The sequence below is a fragment of the Rhinolophus ferrumequinum genome, chromosome 16 (genome assembly GCF_004115265.2).
Source record: "Rhinolophus ferrumequinum isolate MPI-CBG mRhiFer1 chromosome 16, mRhiFer1_v1.p, whole genome shotgun sequence".
Classification (NCBI taxonomy): domain Eukaryota; kingdom Metazoa; phylum Chordata; class Mammalia; order Chiroptera; family Rhinolophidae; genus Rhinolophus; species Rhinolophus ferrumequinum.
The window spans coordinates 32,506,357-32,526,380 of record NC_046299.1 but is presented as its reverse complement, the minus strand read 5'-3'; the positions used below and the strand labels follow the sequence as shown (position 1 = coordinate 32,526,380).

Here is a 20,024-nt window from a genome sequence, read left to right as displayed (position 1 = left end):
TTCTATTTTAATAAAGTCTTGTTTATGACATTTTTTTCTTTTATAGTTGGTTGTCTATCCCAAATTTGTAAACATATTATCTTCGGTTTACTTCTAAGAGCTTTATAGTTTAGTTTTTATGTTTAGATTTGCAATATACATCTCAAGTACATTTTTGGGTCTGCTTTGAGAGCTGGATCAAGGTGTTGTTTTTTTTTCTTTCAAAATTGATGTTCAGTTGTTCCAGGAGAAATAATTGTTGAAAAGATTTTCCTTTCCTCATTGAACTGCATTGGAGCCTATATCAAAAGTTATTAGATTACATATAATTTGGTCAATTTCTGTACTGTACTCTTTTCATGGATCTTTTTCAATCTTTTTGTCAATATGACATTGTCTTAATTACAGTAGCTTTAGAGTAAATCTTAAAATCATGTGTCTTCCAACTTTATTCTTCTTTTTCAAGATAGTTTAGTGTGAAGATCTTGCTGGTCTTTTGTTTAATTTATTTCTTCTTATTTTTTATTTTTATACTATTTAACTCATGTTTTAAAAATTTTGTTCTGTCAGAATTTTTTGTTAGCATAAGTCAAACACTTGTGTTTCATATTGGCCTTATAACCTGATACTTTCCTGCATTCACTTATAACAAATCCTTCCACTGACTGAGGAAATTTCTATCTACTTGTAATTTGCTGAGAATTTTTTTTGTTAGGAAAAGGTAGTGAGTTTCGTCAAATATATTTTCCAGTTTCAAAACTGATCAGCTTTTATTTGCTAATTTAATTTCCAATTCTAAGAATCTTGGCTACCCAATTATCCACGAGGAAATTAAGAGCAATTTTTCAGAAAGAAGAATACTCCATCAGCTCTGAGGGACACAGCTGTTACCGCTCAGTAAAACTGTGGGTGAGTGTAATTATGACCTGAAAACATTCACTTAAAATCATATTTTTTGCAACTTTTAAATAGATAATAAATGGACAGTTTAGTAATAGTTTCAGCTAAAAAGATTTAAAACCAGCAATGACAACAGCAAAAGTGTTTGGTAACAAAGCAAGTAAGTCTTATCTATCTACTTACCATTCTCAAATTTATTCAGCAAATCCATATTATGGACCTACCATGTGTCTTACGTTAATGGCCTACATTCCTATAAATGGTGAACGAAGAAAGTGTTTGCTATAAATACAGTACGGTTCCTCAGATAGTCTTTGTAGCATCCATATTCTGATTAGACCAGACTTTGTGTTTTTATTATTCTAGGCTTCACACTATGAGTCATTTGAGCCAAAGTTTGTTTTCCTCTTCTCATTAACACAAAGCACCTGCTCAGCCTAATTGAAACCTTTGTCGGTATCTAAAACTGATTAATCTGTGCTGTTTCCACCTACTCTTCTGTTCATTTACCTCAGAGAGAATAGTCTTATTTAGAAGCCCTTTAAAACTAAAGTGCTAATGTGGTTCTTCCTGCCTCATCAGGAGGAAGGGGAGGAAGAAGGAAGCGGGGAAGAGGGAGATAGATGGAAAAAGGAGTAAGGAAGGAGGGAAAAAGAAAAAAAGGGAGGAAGAAATTAAGAGAGAAGAAACCTTTTAGATGATGTACTACAATGGTCAGTAATTTCTCTTTCTCTTGAGTAAAGAAGTTTATTCCATTTTTTTTAAATCTGAGGGTCAGAAAAGAGGAATCCAGAAAGATGGCAACTTCTTTTGAATAAGATTTTTAGTCTGTAACTTTTAATGTTAAATTATTGAAAATTCCATGAAATGTAGTCATGCTGATAGTCTTTAAAAGAAATGAAATGATACAAGGAATGCTCCACCACCTATATCCAATATTCACCGGTTGGGTAATGGTTAAAAATGCAGCCCTGGAGTCTTACTCTTTATCTTTGAATCTCAGAGATAAGAGTTGAAGATTCGAGTATTTTAAACAATTATCCCAGGGAGACTGAGGTTTGAGAAAAGGAGTGAATGGAAATAACATATAAAGATCTTGGACCACTGTGGTTGCTTCTTCTTTTTATTTTCAATAACTTTGTTGAGGTCATAACTTGCATATTGTAACATAATTACCCATTATAAGTGTACAATTTATGTTTTGCAAAATAAATAAACCCATGTAATAATCATAAGATCAATCTTGATATTAAACATTTCTGTCACCCTAGAAATTTCCTCGTGTTTCTTTGCACCTAGCCCCAGGACCCTTGATCCAATTTCTATTACTATATATTAGTATTTATTTTTTTCCTAATATTCCATATAAATATACTCATACTACGTGTACTCTTTTGTGTCTGACTTTTTCCTTTTGCTCAGAATAATGTTTCTGAGGTTAACCCATGTGGTATGTATAATAGTTTGTTCCTCTTTTATTGTTGAGTAGTATTTCATTGGTTGGATATATCACTATCTATCTATCCATTCCATTATTGACAGACATTTGAGTTATGTCTAATTGGAACCAATTATGAATAAAGGTGCTATGAATATTTGTTTAAAAATCTTATAGACTTATGTTTTCATTTCTCTTGGTAAATACCTAAGATTGGAAAATATGAATCGTGTGGTTATTGTACATTGCATATTTAATTCTATGAGACTCTATAAGTTGATAGCTAATTGTTTTATCTAGTGTTTACCATTTTGCACTTCTACCAGCAATGCATGAGAGTTCTAGTTGTACGACTTCCTTGCTAACAATTGTTTTCTTTAAACTGTATCTATTATAGTGACTGGAAAGAGCTATCTCATTATAGTTTTAATTTGCTTTTCCCTATGACTAAAGATATGGAACACCTTTTCATGTACTTATTAGTCACTTGCATATATTCTTTTGTAAAGTGTTCACAGCTTTTGTCCATTTTATTATTGGCCATCTGACTTCTTATTGAATTGTAAAAGATCTTATATATTCTGGACAAAATTTCTTTGTCAGATGCTTGTTTTACAAATACTTTCTCTAAGTCTATGTCTTCACTTTTAAATTTCTAAATGATGTCTTTTCAGCAATACACATTTTTATTTTTGATGAAGGCAAATTTGTCTTTTTTTTTTATGATTTTTGTGCCCTAAGATATCTTTGCCTATTCCAAAATCACAAAGACTTTTTTTGTGTTTTTTCCAAACTTATAGTTTTAGTTTTTACATTGAGATCAATGATTTACTTTTGACTTTCGTGAATGGTGTGAATTAGGGTTTGAGATTGATTTTTTTTTTTTTTGCATGATTCTAGCACCATTTTTGAACATGTGATTCTTTTCCGTTTAATTACCTTGGAAGATTTGCCCCAGATCAATTGACCATTTATGTATGTGTCTATTTGTGGACTAATTATTGTATTTCGTTGAACTCTATATTTATCTTTATGACACTAGCACATAGTCATTCTTGATTACTGTAGCTTTATACTGAGTCCTGAAATCAGGTAGTGTAAGTCATGCAACTTTGTTTGTTTTGAAAATATATTTTGGCTATTTAGGTCATTTTCAATAAGATTAGTTGTGAAAATGTTCTTTTCTATTTCTGAGGGATTTTTTCTTTTTTATTTTAGTAATTTCTTCCTTATATGTTAAATAAAATATTTGCCAATGAAACCACCATGGCCTAGAATTTTTGTTTGTGTGTGTAAATTTATGATATAATTGCCCTTTTTCCTCCCACTCACTCTCTCTTCCTACATTTATTTTCTCATCCTCTGAGCTCATTAGTGAATAAAAGATGAAACAAAAAAGTATTCATCACAGACAGGGAAGATATGATTATATATCTCTTACTAAAATTGTACTTGGCTTTCATAGATATAATTTTCATCCCAATCATCTTATCTCTTACTGGCTCTGAGAACATCATACACTTTATTTACAATTTATTGTGCGTGTTCATACTCACTCTATCTTATATCTTTTATTTAGTTGTCAAGCACCCTGCATACATAGCATGGCTTCGTATTTCTAGGCCCTCTCCCATTTTCAATTTTGTCACTGATAAGAATTTTATACTAAAATCTTTTAAGGCAAAATCACTCATCTATTCTGATCTTTTACTGAGTTACATTCTGTCCAAACTTTCTAATATCTATCAATACTTTGAGAAAATTTCATTATAGAATAATTTTGCAAAAGGAAGCAAAACTCAGTGAGTAAAACTCATGGAGTAAAATGAAAACTCATGGAGTAAAATGAATCTTGTTCACTTCCTAAACTGACACTTTCTACCTGTGGAGAAATAATAATTGTGATGATTAAGCATATGGATGCTCAATCTATGGTATAAGAATTGTAGATTAAGCAGGTAAGGTACTTTATATAGTAAAAAATGAGAATTCATGGGAGAAGTTAGAAGCAAACAGAAATTCTTAACTGTTCTTATGTGTTCCTATTTGAGAAGAGATGTTAATGTAAAATAGCCTGTCATTTATTCGCAATTCAATTCCAAGAATTGTACCATATCTAGCCAAAGAGGTGAGAGATATGAAAGTTGTAAACACAGGCAGAGTATAAAATGTGGTTTTTGTCTTTAAGAAGCTTATGGAGCAGTCAGGTGGCCAAGCCATACATACCTGAAATAATCCCTGACTAATAAAAGGTATGCTATAACAATAGCTTCCATTTGTTGAGTACCAAGCATTGTTGGATGTTTTATAAACATTGTTTATCATTTTATTTATCTGAAGCCAAACCCCCAGGTAAGTATTATTATGAGCTCTTCTTACAAATAGCATCTTATGAGAGTCATGTTTTATAGAAAAACGGTGTGAAATGTTGACTTAGAGTGATAAACCAATATAACCTATATAGATTTTGTCTGGGTCCTTTAGGCTAAAGGCCTCACCTTTAAGAACTGAGAGTCTCTTGGATTTATGTCTGTTCTCTTCTTAGTCTAACATCCTTACATCCGTAATGTGAAACAGCAGTATATCAATGTGGGGCACATTCATCAGGGAGCTATCATAGAAACAGATCAATGAAATAAGAGGATGTCGGAGTATCATTAAGGATTGATACTTGAATTAGGCGGCCTTACCCAACAATTACAGTTAATAATGTGAGACTCAGATAGGGCAGAGCAGGTAAACACACCCCTGATGAGAAGTAACTAAAGAAAGGCTATTCGCTTAGGACCCGCCACTCTTTACAAAATGGAACGCAGATTCCTCTTGCCTGTGTGTGTCACCCTTCTATATCAAGATCCATTACACAGAAGAATGGAACCAAAGCAGCCGAGTGGGCTCTATGTCATGGCTACAAAACATGCCCTGTAATGACTAGTGCACTCTTGTGCCATCCATTGGGATTAGACTCGAGCTCTTTGTAAAAGCAGCACGTGGTGCTAGCCACCTAGCCCTTCTCCCCTGCATCAGTACAAGCCCCACAGGCTCTCCAGTTCTTCCGTTTCAGAAGAGAGCTGGATCTGCTCGAACACAGGGGCTCCAGGTTCACTTGCCAGTAACTGTAAGTTACTGTAACTCAGAGGCCTCAAATGCCACTCAGCAGAATTTGGAGCATCTAAGTGTCTTAAGAGAGAAAAACCAATTTTGAAAAATTGCCCTATTTACTGCCTTCCCATAAGATAGTCCTGACCTGAGGACATAATCAACTCTCAAAGCCTGTTGTTAGAGAGGACCAATGAAGTGGGGTGAAATGAAAGCAGGCAAGAAAGATATGATACAAAATAGTGAGTCAATTTGGGACAATCTTTAAGATTAAATGATGTACTCATTCATTCATTCTTTCATCTATTTACTTGACAAACACTTATAGGAACCTCCATGCTAGGTCTCAGAGAGACAAATGAAAATGAAACAGTTTCTCTTCTTGTGGAATCTTGTCAGTCCAGTTGTTTTTCACACATTGGAATGCATATGAATCACTTGAGATAATGGTTTAATTTGCAGATCCATAGTCACGCCCCCATAGATTCCCTTTTGGTTTCGCTGACTGGTTTCTAAGAGTCTTCATTGTTTCTTATGGTGATTATGATGCCAGAAGTCTATGGGCCATAGGTAATACAAATCAGGCACAGAGCAGCCAGAGGACCCTAGTAAGTCTATTCTGAATGGACTAAGACCATGTGCTTAGGAACGGTTTCTTTAGAGTCAGGCAACCTGAATTCAGACTCGAGTTCCATCACTATCAGACCTCAGTCAAATGAATTGACCTCTTTAAGACCCAGTTTCATCTGAAATAAAATGGGGATAATATTTCTTATCCCTTGGGATTATTTTGAGAGTAAAATGAGATAATGTATATCTGCCACATTATTTGGCACATAGTAGGTGCTCAACACATAGTTGTAATAATAATAATTATTGTTGTTGTTGTTATTATCACTACCATAGTCATTTACTAGAATTAAGCTATATTAATCAATATTAGTTATATATAAATATATTAATATAAAATTATATATTTACTACATAATTCATAATTATTATTCATATTAATTATGGTATAGATTATTTATATTAATACATATTGTCAACAGAGATTATAACTTTGACAAATTCAAGAGAGGAATTCATAGAATTTTCTATAATAGAATAGTGAAGGCATACATTTCCTGCAGGGTAAGTTTTGTCATCTTTTTTATAAGTTAACTTGATATAAAAATCCTATTCACAGTGGAGAATTGGAACAATTTGAGTAAGAAAGGGGGGAAAAAAGAAAGAAGTGGGGGAAGTGGTATTAAAAACAGGAGAGAAGAGTGACTGCTCTGCTTTATATAGCCCCACTGTATACCGGGGGTGCCAAAAAAATGTACACATTTTAAGAGATATTAACGGTGTATTACTTTTCGAAGTTGAATTACGTCAGCAATGTGTAGTATGACGTTTGCTCAAAAAATAGCATTAATCAAATGAATGCTAGCATCATTCATTGTATTACAATTTTAATAGTTTTCCTTAAAATGTGTATACATTTTTTTGGCACCCTACATATACAGTGTGTGCCTGGCATGGGCAAATGCATAATTCTGTAATAAGGGCATATGCTTTGGAGCTAAATTTGCTTTGGCTTAAATTTTGTCTTTATCTCTTCATAGAAGAAAACAGAACAGATTAGCAGACAGAGTGCTTTCTGACATAATTTAAAGATCTTCATTTTGTAAAGATAATAGTAAATGGGAGGTCTCCTGCAAAATGCTCACTTCTGTTATTTTTGCAGTTGTTTGTTGTTTGTTATTAAACCTAGTTTCAAAGCCAAATGGGGACTACACATAATATTTTTAACCTCCATAATTTTCACAATTTTCATCATTTCTATTTGAAAATAACTTCTTTCTTATGATAAAGAAATACTGGATACAGAAAATTTAGAAAGTATGGAAAATCCTTTAAAATGAAAAAACAATCATCCAAATATTCACCATTTAGAAATAATCTTAATTAAAATTCGGTGCTTACTCTTTTTTTTCTCTTTGTAATTTGTCTTATCATTGAGCTCAAAATATATGCACAATTTACATTGTTTTTTCCCTTAATATGATATAATAGAACTTTCACATATCACACATAAACATTACTTGGTGTCTAAATAATTCCATTCTTCCTCACCTATAATTTATTTTACCAATTTCTTATTTTGGCAAATTTTACTATACTAAGATATATGAAATAATTTTATACGTAATACTTATACATTATTTTCTTTTTGGATAGACTCCTGGAATTAGAATGACTGAGTAAAGGGTATGAATATTTTAAAATTTGCAATACGTGTTAATAAATTTCTTTCTATGAAGACTGTACCAATGCTCATTCCCACCAACAGAAGAAAAATACTAATTTACCTGATGACTAAAATTACCAAGTGTGATTTTATTAATATATTGGCCATTATATTTCTTTTTCTGCAGATTATGAATTCCTTTCTTTTGTCCAATTATCTATTGGACACTTAATTGATGTTGGTTTCTTCCTTTCTTCTTTTCTTCCTTCTTTCTTTCCTTTCTTTCTTCTTTCTTTTCTTACTAAAAGGTCACCATTTCAGATTTTTCATGGGATGAGTCTTGAATAATTAAGTATGTTACTTGTTAAAGTACAAACTAGAAATATGTTTCTGCTTCCTCCTACAGTAGTATTATAGAAAGATTACACCAAATTTCACTTTTAGAATTCTCTTTGATGACAAATATATTAATATTTCCTTTCCCAGGCAGACCCGAAATGTGGCAGCTTTTAGCAGCAGCATGCTGGGTGCTTCTTCTTGGACCTCTATATGGTTTTCACAAGAAAGGAAAAGTCACAAATCCTGAAGCTAATATGAATATTGTAAGTCATTCATTAAGAAAAAAAGTAAGATAAGGAATTATTCATTTAACATCATTTAGATGTAATTGGTGTATCTGTCCAGTTTTCAACAAATCTAAATCTGTGCCTCCTACCTTGTTCCTTGGCATGGCTAACTAAGAGTTGAAAGACCAGACCAATGTTGGGGCAGTAATATTCCCTCTCCTGGTAGTTTGAGCTGCCATCTGATGATGGCTTCCTGAAGACAAGGTTTGTGAGTCAGAGTCATACTGATGATCTCTATAGAGTATCCTTGAGTTCTTCCTGAGGCTTTTTCTAGGGCAGGTTCTGTGATTTGTGAGCTATATGAGTGTACTCTTTTAGTTTAGTGAACCAGAGTTGGTTCCCGTTATTTTTAACCCAAAGTATCTTAACCCGTAAGAATTCATACTAGAGGTGCATTGGAACATAACAGAAAGAAATACAATGGAGTGGAAGAGTGCTAAGCAAAAAAAAACAAACAAAAAACAAAAACACGACAAATGACAAATGTCTACTATAAGCTTCATTCTAATGGTATGCTCCATATTCCTGTATACATTGTTCACCATTGATGTCCTCACCCACTCCCATTTGTATTAGAACTTTAATAATCTTTAATAATAGAACTGTCAAAGTTTTTCAATTAGTGTCTCTTCTTCTTTCTCTTTCAAGTATCCAGCAGGAATCCCTAACCTCCTACCACACTGCTAAACTCACAGTCTGAATATATGCCTTCACATCCAAATTTTCCTCTTTCTCCCATATTCACACACATTTTCTTCTCCCTTAAGAACTTTTGGCTCTTAATTATTCTACAATGATAAGAATAATAAACATAATAGAGCACTTACTTTGTGCCAGTCACTGTTCAAGATTCTTTATGTATAATGCTCATAACAAATCTGTGAAAAGATACTATTCTTATCTTTATTTTACAGCTGAGAGAAATGAGGCACAAAAAGGTTAAGTAACTTTCCCAAAGTTAATATGTAGCTAAGAAGAGGAATTAAAGTCATGCTGTTTGTTTCTAGAATCTGGGCTCATAACCACTGCTTTATATAGCCCCGTAATGTATACACACCTCTTCTGTGCCTGGCATGGGCAAATGCATAATATTGTAGCAAGGACATGTGCTTTGGAACTAAACTTACTTTGACTTTAATTTTGTCTTTATCTCTTCCTAGTTGTACAATCTCAGATTATTAATCTTTCTGATATTCAGTTTTCTCAACTGGAAAAAGGTTATAATTCTAGCTGAAAGGCCATTTGTAAAGATGAATAAAACCGGAGATATAAACCATCTTCTATGCAGAAAGTGACCAATAAACAGTAGTTCTCCTTTTCCTTATATATCTGTGGTTGGGATGTCTTCTGTTTATCCCTCTAGATCCGCTATGTATTGTTTTACACCTTAATCTCTCTCCAAGAGGTGGAGCTATGAGAACCAGGTCAACACACTCCCTTGATCTTTGGTTTTCAGTTCAGTTCAGCAAATGGAAATATTGAGCAGGAGATCAGAAGGAGGGAGGAGAATGACATCAGCTGATATATTGCTCTGACTCCCTCCATGAGGTCACCTTAGGCAGGCTGTCTCTCTCTGCTAAAGGTTACAGCTCTTCTCAATGTGGCCCTGTCTCCTTGACTTTCTTCTTTTGGTTCTGGTGACCACTTCCTCTCATCTCCCTTCAGGTAGAAGGTTGGTAGCAGCTCACTTGTTACTAGCCACAGAGTACTGCACCATTGCCCCTGGTTTCCCTCATTAGATGAGCAGATAACTTTTTGTCTTAAGATTCTGAGAATGGACTAGGGTACACTGATAATGTCAGGCCAAGCAAACCAGGACGTGTAGTTTCCCAGTCTTGCCTTTGCGTGCATCGTCCTTTTGAAACCCTCCTCAAGTTTTCCTGTTTTTCCTGCTATAATTCTGTCCCGATGCATAGACAAAGAGTAGGTTGTGACTTAAAGTATTATATTGCAAGGCTGTATAAAAATCAAGAGTACATACGTCATGAAGGTAGATATTTTTCCTTTCCTCTTTTTCAGAGCCAGATTATTGCCTACTGGGGTTATCCTTATGAAGAGTATGATGTTGTGACCAAAGATGAGTATGTCCTCAGAACTTACAGGATTCCTCATGGAAGACGATGTCTGAGAAACGGTAGGATGTATTTTGTTATGAAAGGAATACTGCCTAAAATAGAGATTCCTAGATGTACTGACAACAGCAAGGCAGCTTCTGTTCTGAAACAGAGCCCAGTGCCTTTTGGTAGAGGAGGGAAATCACCTCTGCCGCTGCTACTCCACTTCATTTGTATTATAACCCTTTGGAATTTTTAAAGCGCTTTCATGTACACTGTTTATTTAGTCCATTCTCTTCTCCTGCACTTGTCATTAGTTCTCCACCCAAGTCAGTGGAATTTTTTTTAAAGTAAATCTAACCCTATTAGTTCTATATTTAAAGTTAGTTAAGGAGCTATTTCTAGCTCCCTATGGCACAGGTTGACATCTGTAGAGAAAAGAGGGATCCACTTGGCAAAAACTCTTTACTCCCCTGATTTCATAGCTCCTTTTATTCTTTGGAGTATTGTATAACAAACTTCCCAATATAGAAAGGTTAATTATTGAAAGAGAAAACCTAGACTTCTGAAAAGAGAGGGTAATGAATTGGTGTTGACTTAATAGAACCTGTCTATTCCACCCAAATAACCCAGTATCTTTGTAAATACTCATGAGAATTTTGTTTCCATAAACTTTTATGTCATGATTTCTGCCAAGTAGCTGACAAAATGCATGACAGGGAAAGCTGACTCTACGATGAGAAGCAGCCTGAGGGCTCAGATCAGAGGGGCTGAGGGCTATAACTGCCACGGTATTTGGCAGTACTTAACTTTAGAAGATTCGTATTACCTGTGCTTTCTGTGCTCTGAAAAGGTGGATAAATGGATATAGATCATAGTTCCTCGCTTCCAGATGGCTGAAGAGAGAGAGTCCTGAGATATGAACACATTATCACAAATGATAGAAGACAAAAATACTAATCACTTCTCTTTTCTCTGTGTTTTCAAACCATTTCCCCACTTCTTTCCTTTTCTTTTCTGTTTCTTAGTCAAATTTTTCCAGTTCTACATTATGAATAGGACTTTTATATCAAATTAACAATTTTACATTGCATAACATTTCATTTAAAACTGTGCATTTTGCTTTCTGAAAATGCAAATTAAATTAAGCAATGTGTGTAAAATCTAGCATAGTTCCTGGCATTCAACAAATAGTATTTTCATGGTTTTTGTTATTTTGAGAAAGACTTAGTTTTGCTATCAGACACTTCTTAAGAAATAAAGTGTTATTAATATGAATAATAATAGGGCCAATATTTATTGTGCTAGACTGTCTTTTATGTGTTTTAATTCTAATTTAATTTTTATGAACTACACTATGAGATAATGTGTTATTATTACCATTATACAGATAAGTTAACAGAGGCACAAAAGGGTCAAGACATAGTAGAATAGATTTTGAACCAGGACAATCTGACTTCAGCACCTACAGAACAACACAATACATTAAATAATACAAATTTTACAAAGAGAAAAATAAGACACAGAGAAGATAAGTAATTTTCCCAAGTAAGTAGTTCAGAAAGGAGGAGAACCTAGGTTTGCCTTGTGCCAAATTTTATCTCTTAACCTCTCTTCTATACTACAGGAAGGGAGGAAAGAGAATTTTCTTGTTGATTCGGAGTAAGCTGACATTAAATTCTTGTTGCCTGTGTTTTGCAGCTTCAAGACCTGTTGTATATTTGCAACATGGCTTAGTTGCATCTGCCAGTAACTGGGTTTGCAACCCACCCAACAGCAGCTTGGCTTTCCTTCTCGCAGATAATGGTTATGATGTGTGGATGGGGAACAGCCGCGGAAATACTTGGTCCAGAAAACACTTGAAATTTTCAACCAAATCACCAGAATTCTGGGCCTTCAGGTAAGGAGATACATAGTAATGAATATAGTATGTACTTTGCTTATTTATATAGATGAACACCCTGTGATTTTTCCCTTTCTATCCAAGTGCATTTAGTGGAATCCCCAAGAAGGAAACAAACATTTCCTTTTACCCAGGCTTTCTTCACAGAAATGTCCTTATTGCATTGATGTTTGTTTAAAAAGCCCCACTTGGTGGTGCTGGTGGTGGTGTGTGTGTGCAAAGTATATATGCCAAAAAAAAAAAAAAAAATCAAAATCAAAATGCAAAGGTCAACTTTAGAAAGGTTAATTCCAGAACTACCACTTTGTCCATGTGGACCCCAAGGGAAGTTGACATGGGACTCTTATTAAAGAGGAAAAATGAAAGTGATTGAGCAATGGGACCAGAAACAAAGTTCTAGTTCAAAATCCTGAGAACCAGGCATTCATGATAAGCCAAGAGTGAGCCTATCCTTGTGCATAGATGCCACGCAAATGTTTACTCACTGAGTGGCAAAGGGACTCTGCCCTCCATAGACTGGCAGTGCTAGAACCTGTCCCTGGCATCAGGTCTTGGGCACATAAAGAGAAAGCCTGATGCTAGAAGTATGAAAGAGCAGACTTTGCCAGCCCCAGCCCCTGGGATGCTGCTGGCTCTAGGAGCCAGGCCTGCTTGGGCACAGGGGCAAACCCCTGTACTTGTATAGGAGCTAAGAATTATATCTTGAATGTCACTGAAGCCATTTGTTCCTTGGCCTCATTTTTGCCTTATTCCTCGAAGCCATTTGCATGTCCTAATTCCACACCCCAGTGCAGTTGTATCATTGCTCTATTGGAAATAACATGATTCCCTAGGTGAGTATTTTCCCAAAAAGGAGAACCTGAGATGATTGATAAATATGCAGATGACCAGGCATCTTTTTTGGAAATTCTGATTCAGTCTTTCTGGGCTAATGTCTGCAAATCTGTTTGCTTTATTTTGTGTTTTTTTTTTTTTTTAAATAGCATTCCAGTAATTGTTCCTTTAAGGAAATTTGGTAAATCTGCTATAGAGTCAAGTGAAATATGACTAGCCTTAGAGGAAAAGCCTTTGCAGGCCTTTGCAAGTCAGATTTTTCTGATTCCAGTTTCCTAACACTTTTACTCTTGCAATCAAGGTAACATCCTCAAAAGCTACAGAGATGCATAATATCACATATTGACTCTCGTCTTATATTTTAAAATCTAGGTATCTATGTCTACAATGAATGTGTTTAAATATTGCAGGCCTAGCAAGGAGATATTTTTTTCAAATTTTCTTATTCTTTTTCTTTGGTAGTTTAGATGAAATGGCTAAATACGACCTCCCAGACACAATCAATTTCATTGTAGAGAAAACTGGACAAGAGAGACTCTACTATGTGGGCCACTCTCAAGGAACCACCATCGGTATGTTTGGGGCAAGTGTGATCTGAGAGTGTCAGAGGATCTTCTTCCATATTCATGAAAGGGGTCAGGATTTCTTCCTTCTGTCCAGTCTCTAGCTAGGGCATTTGAGGCGGGAAACCATTTCCTATGGCTGGTTTCTGAAGAGTAAATAAAATGAGGATCCTGACAACAGAGATTTTTTTTTTTCCCTAGGGCTGAATTTAGAAACTGATCGATAAACCTGAAGGAGAGAGAATTATCCATTTGTGTACACAATAAACATTTGTCAGACACTGGGTTAGATGCTGGGGAAGCAGAGACAAATATGGTATTTGTCTCTGAAATACCAAAAAAATTTATGGTATTTCCATTAAAGAGCTTGTAGTCTAATCAGAACACCAAAAAAAAAAAAAAAAAAAAAAGCAAAGAATTGCAAATCCCGGTGATTATGTGCCACAATCAGTGTGACTTTTAGTTCCCAGAATGCACCGGGGTAGCCTGGATGTGGATGGGACCATGTGGACAGTGCCATGCGACACTTCACTCTCTTCACTGCTCCCCATTCATTTAGAGACCTCATCAATACCAACAGCATTTCCACCAGTCTTTTTTCTGTATCTTAATCCTAAACAGGTTTCTGCTATAAATTAGGTCTTTATGTGCCTGTACTATACTATGCATCTTACATATGTTCTCACATTAGAAACTATAAATATTTGAAACCAGTATCATCCATATTTTACAAATGGCTGGATGTGGAAATCCTTTGTAATGGTGATAATGTCAAAGAATACCTTAAGTTTTATATATATATATATATATATATATATATATATATATATATATATATAGAAAATCCTTCCCTTTGTAGGGATATATACTATTTGTATAGTACTTACTCTGAGTTGTTTTTTATTTGTTTTGTTGTTTTGTTTTTAATATAACTATAATACTTTTTGTTATCATTGAAAATACATTAAGAATTGTTTTCAATCTATAAACTAGTGTCATCTACCCTTTCAGCTTTCATAGCATTCTCTACAAATCCAGAGCTGGCTAAAAGGATTAAAATATTTTTTGCATTGGCTCCAGTCACTACGGTGAAATACACCCGAAGTCCTATGAGAAAATTAACAAATCTTTCCAGAGCAGCCGTCAAGGTATGTGACTTCGCAAGTTTAAACCTGTAGTAACTAAAACTAGCTTTATTTCTACTGATTTCAACAGAAGAAAACCCGAGACAAATGACATTCTACAAACCTTTGAGACTATAGCAGGTGCTTGAGGTTATCCATGTAGGTTTACTGATGATGAGCAGTTTTACCAACAGCATTCAGGGAGCTCACGCTGATGCCAGTAACCCTGTTGTCTTCGTCAGTGTCTTCTCTCCCATGTATTCTCTCCTCAGTTAGAGATAAATCAAACGCTAATTTGATCAACTGATTTGTTTAATTTAGTAGGCTAAATTTCTCTCCAGTGGCCCCTCGTTTCTCAGGAGCAGTACTGAGTAGTAGCTGAGATCACAACTTGAAGCCAGATGGCATACATGGGGTTGTATCCTCGCTAGCTGGGTAAATTTGGTCAAGACCTTAACTGTTCTATGAACCTTTTTCTTCATTTGTAAAGTGGGGATAATAATAGTCCCTACTCACGGGGCTGCTTGGAGGATTAAGTGAGATCACAGTGCACGTAAATCCCTAAGAGCCAGGTCTTCCACATTGTAAGCCTTTAATAAATGTCAACTATTGTTATCGCTGTCATAGAACACACCTTCCCCCATCACTGAAAGTCCAACCTTGCTCAGTTGCTCTCACTTCACAGACTTCCTGTCTGTCAGCTCCTCAAAACCTAGGCAATATCTCTGACCCCAGATTTTTTCTGCTAGCTGACAGTTAACTAAGCCACTCATTTACTCAGTCGAGGAAAATCCGTCTATGGGTTGGTGTGTTTTCCTGTTACATATTAAAATGGACTTCTCCCATGGAAAAAGAAGATAATCATAGAGCTTAATTAAAATCAGTTATTTCACTTAAAGCAGATAAAAGTGAGACAATTTTTATAGAAGCCAGGGATTTTGATGGATGAGAGATAAGAAAATTAACCTATGGTGAGTCAATTCTGTGCCTATATATAACCTAGAAAAAATAGCAGCATTAAAGCTACTGAACAACATGGAAAATATATTTCCCTCTTAGTACTTGGGCCTCTTATACCATAGAGATTCAGTCCAGCCTCATCCCACAATATTGTGTAAACAACACTGGACTGCTTGTTCTATTAGTTCAGCCTTGCCACACAGTTAAGAGAGATTTTGAGATAGTGGGATCTTTCTATTCTCAATTTGCACAGCTCTGCTTCAACCTTCCACACCTTTTGACATGCCTGTGGTGTATTCTCCCCTTGGATCCTGAGTTGCAGCTTCATCCTAGGATCGTTAGAGGCAAGCTGCTGCTGTTCCACATCTGCCCCCTGGGGTCAGAGTTTGGGCTTTGATCCACCATCCCCAGGGCATGCTGCTGCTGCACCCTGCATCCTGGGCCTAACCTATCACTGCATCTCTGGGCCCATGCTGCTGCTGAGTCCCCCAAATTCTTCCCGCACCCCAGGGCCTAAGTCACACCCCAGGGCAGCAAGCACCAGAGACCCAGACCCCAATTACATAGATCTGTGCATTCCCACACCTCAGACACTGGCACCACCACCGCAGCAAGTGCACCTATGCCCTAACCCAGGTACTGTGGTATTTCTGTGCATGTACCTGAACCCAGGACCCTGACTTTGCTGCCACTCTGAGTGCCAGTGCACCAGACCTAGAACCAGGAAGGATACCCAGAGCTATAGCTTCTTCCCCTGGGCAAAGAAGAACAGAAGGATATCAGCAGCTTTCACCATTGAGGACCTCACTATCTCTAGCCACCACGGCCACTAGCAGGACCTCCATACTTATGGCCACTGAAGATCCCTGCAGTCTTCACCACTGTTGACCTCAGCTGATGAAGCTTAACAAAGAATACCAATACTTCTCAAATCTTTTCCACAAATTGAAGAGGAAGGAACACTTCCAAACTCATTTTCCAAGGCCAGTCTTACCCTGATACCAAAGTCAGACAAGGATGCTACAAGCAAATTACAGGCCAATGTCTCTGACAAACATAGATGCAAAATTCCTCAAGAAAATATTTGCAAATTGAATTCAACAGTATATTAAGAGAATTATATACCATGATCAAGTGGCATTAATCCCTGGGATGGCATAAAAACAGACATATAGACCAGAGGAACAGAAAAGCGATCCCAGAATTAAACAAACACTATGGTCAACTAATTTTTGACAGGAGCACTCTGAACACACAATGGGGAAATGACAATCTCTTCAATAAATGGTATTGGGATAACTGGCTAGCCACATGCAAAAGAATGAAACTGGATCCCTATATTACACCACACACAAAAATTAACTCGAAATACATAAAAGATTTAAATGTAAGATCTGAAACCATAAAACTCCTAGAAGAAAACATAGGGGGAAATTTCCTTGACATTAATCTTGCCAATCATTTTTTTTATAAAACACCCAAAACTCAGACAATGAAAGTAAAATTAAATGAGTGAGATTAAATGGAAAGCTTCTGCATCGCAAATGAAGCAATCAATATGTTGAAAATATTGATATAACCTACAGAATGGGAGAAAATATTTGCAAACTATTTGATAAGGGTTTAATATCCAAAATATGCAAAGAACTCATATAACTCAATAGCAAAAAGCAAGTAGTTTAATTAAAACGTGGACAAAGGACCCCAAATTTTTCAAAGAAGACATACAAATGGCCAACAGATACATGAAAATGTGCTCAACATGATTTATCAGGGGACTGCGAATTAAAACCATAATGAGATTTCACCACATACCTACTAAGAAAGGCTATTATCAGAATAATAAAAAGTAACACGTCAGAATGTGGAGAAAAGGAAACCCTATACATTATTAGTAGAAATGTAAATATGATAAGTAAGGCCCTATGGAAAACAGTATAGAAGTTCCTCAACAAATTAAAATATGAAAATTTAAAAGAATATTAAAAAACCAAAAGAAAAGAAGGAAATATTTGCAAAAACACAGATGAACCTGAAGAGCATGATGCTAAATGAAATAAGCCAGACAAAGAAAGACAAATACTGTATGGAATCACTTACATGAGTAATCTAATTTTAAAAAGCCAATTTTGTAGAAACAAAGAATATAATGGTGGTTGCCAGGGGCTAGAAGGGAGAAATAAGGAGATGTAGGTCAAAGAGTTCAAACTTTCATTCATAGGATTTTTAATGCCCTATAGTGTCAATTATTCCTCAATTAAGTTGTAAATACATAAGTTAAAAAAAACGGATAGAATTTGTCAAAGTGTTTGGGATACCCATTGAGATCATATGTATTTAAACATCATACCTGGCCTAGAGCAGGTGATCAATACATATTATCTAGTATTATTAATGAATTTATTTTAGGTTCAAAGCCACAGTACTTCATTTTTCAGATCTCCTGTTTACCAATTGTTCATCCTTTCCTTCCCTCTCACCCTTTGTTCTGCCCTTGGACGTTTATGCCTTCCTGTTCTTATCTTTTTTTCTGACCTATAGCTTGCTTTGACCCTTTGCTCTTGACATATTATCTACAATAATAATTGTTACTATTTTTCCATTTCTTAAAAAAAAGAACTTAGTCTCAGAGAGGCTCCGCATCCTGTCCCAAATCACCCAGCTAATGAATGGCAGAATTAGAATTCGAACACAGATCTGACCAGGCTATCCGTGGTCAGTGCTTTTTCTTATGTTGTCATTTCCCTACCTTCTCAATGCCAACCTAAAGAAGTCAGTCCTAGATCCTTATGCAGCCATACACAAGGGTGCCCAGCTCAGCAGAACTTTGAGGGCTAAATCCAGACCATATTGTGCTTGGCAAGCCACGTGCCCTCTTCTGGGGCCTTTTCTGGTTCTCACTCACAAAACTAGCAAAAGAGCCAACATAAGAAACTTGTCTTCATGCTGTTATATGACAAACGTGCCCCCTCCAGAAGCAACATGGAATTACATCAGCGAGTCAGCATGTTTACCTCTTCAAGTGGGTGCTGTATGGCTGATTAGCCTGCAGCATTATCCTCTCTCTTAGGTTAGGGTAGAGGAGCATTTATCCTTGGGTAAATGGACGGTAGTTTTGCTGAGTCGCTCCTACATGGATACAGAGGTAAAGTCAGAGACTGTCATGCTAATTCACCCTGTATTTAAGAAAGCCACCTCTTAGAACAAAGAACAAGGACCCCTTGTGATATAACCTCTTCCTTCACATATTGTCATGGTTGATTACTTCTGTGAACTGGCTGTTTCCTTTCACATGGATTTTCTGCCAACTGTGGATGACAAAGATATTGGTAAATGAAAGATAAAAGTGTTCACTAAAATCAGATCCTGCCTTCTGCTTTAATTACTATTCATGTGGTGATCTATTTAAGTTATCTCACACTTGAGAACACAGAATAGATGTCAACAGTCTTTTAAAAGATAACTTCACTCTATATGTCTGCTGCTACTATTATTAAATTATCATGTAGACAGTTACACAGGAAGAGTTACAATTTGGTAAGTGGATTAATTAAATTATCTGATATATTGTCCAAGTATCCCAGTGATTGTGGCCAAAATGAATAAGAGGCTACAATCCATTGGATAATGTCTGCAATGGTTAATAATTGCTTTCCAGACCTAAAGAAATTGATTTGAACTAGTTTAACACATTGTAGCCTCTTTCTCTCTCCCTCCTTTTCACCCTTCCTTTCTCCCTCTTTCTGGCATGAAAGGTCATATGAAGTCATGGCATATCGTATATTTCATTAATATTTCATGGAATACCAAATATTCCATTAAATAAAGATTACCTTTGATTCTATAAGAAATATTTTCCAAACTCCGAATTCAACAAATTATACCCAGTAGGATTTTACTAGATCGAGTTTTCCAAAAATAGTGCAAAATATTGTAGTGCATTAGTGCCATAAAAATGAATGCTAGTTATTGTTGTTCTTTAATTGTAATTGCCAATTAACAAAAAATTCCAGGAGAAAGATATGCTAGTTTTATACTGTAAAAGGGTGTTTCCAAAAGTTTTAAGAATTAAAAAATATCTTTTCACCTTTATATTTAGTTTATTATCCTAAGATTATAAAACTAGTTATTGTGAAACAAAGGCAAGATTGGACTTATATACACAGGGATTAGGTACTAATTTATGTTAAAATTTTAAGGATTCCTAAAGTTCAAAAGGTAAGTTCAATTTTTTTGCAACATTGCCTGAAATTCCACTAGTAATGTTTCATTTCTTTGGTTTAAGCTTTTGTCTCTAGAAAGAGATTA

At 35.5% G+C, this 20,024-nt stretch overlaps 1 protein-coding gene across 6 annotated transcripts in view; it reads left to right on the top strand.

Moving 5' to 3' along the window:
- Positions 1-20,024, top strand: part of LOC117036344 (lipase member K-like) — a 36,734-nt gene that overhangs the window by 5,840 nt on the left and 10,870 nt on the right. For 3 of the 6 annotated variants that reach the window (XM_033131186.1, XM_033131190.1, XM_033131184.1), the window contains 5 exons: positions 8,139-8,254; positions 10,298-10,412; positions 12,034-12,232; positions 13,532-13,641; positions 14,644-14,780. In XM_033131186.1, coding sequence (XP_032987077.1) covers positions 8,150-8,254; positions 10,298-10,412; positions 12,034-12,232; positions 13,532-13,641; positions 14,644-14,780 — 666 coding nt within the window. In that variant the 5' untranslated portion in view covers positions 8,139-8,149. Of the gene's footprint in view, positions 1-779; positions 889-8,138; positions 8,255-10,297; positions 10,413-12,033; positions 12,233-13,531; positions 13,642-14,643; positions 14,781-20,024 lie in introns of all 6 variants that reach the window. The other 3 variants (XM_033131188.1, XM_033131187.1, XM_033131189.1) reach the window with 3 other exon arrangements.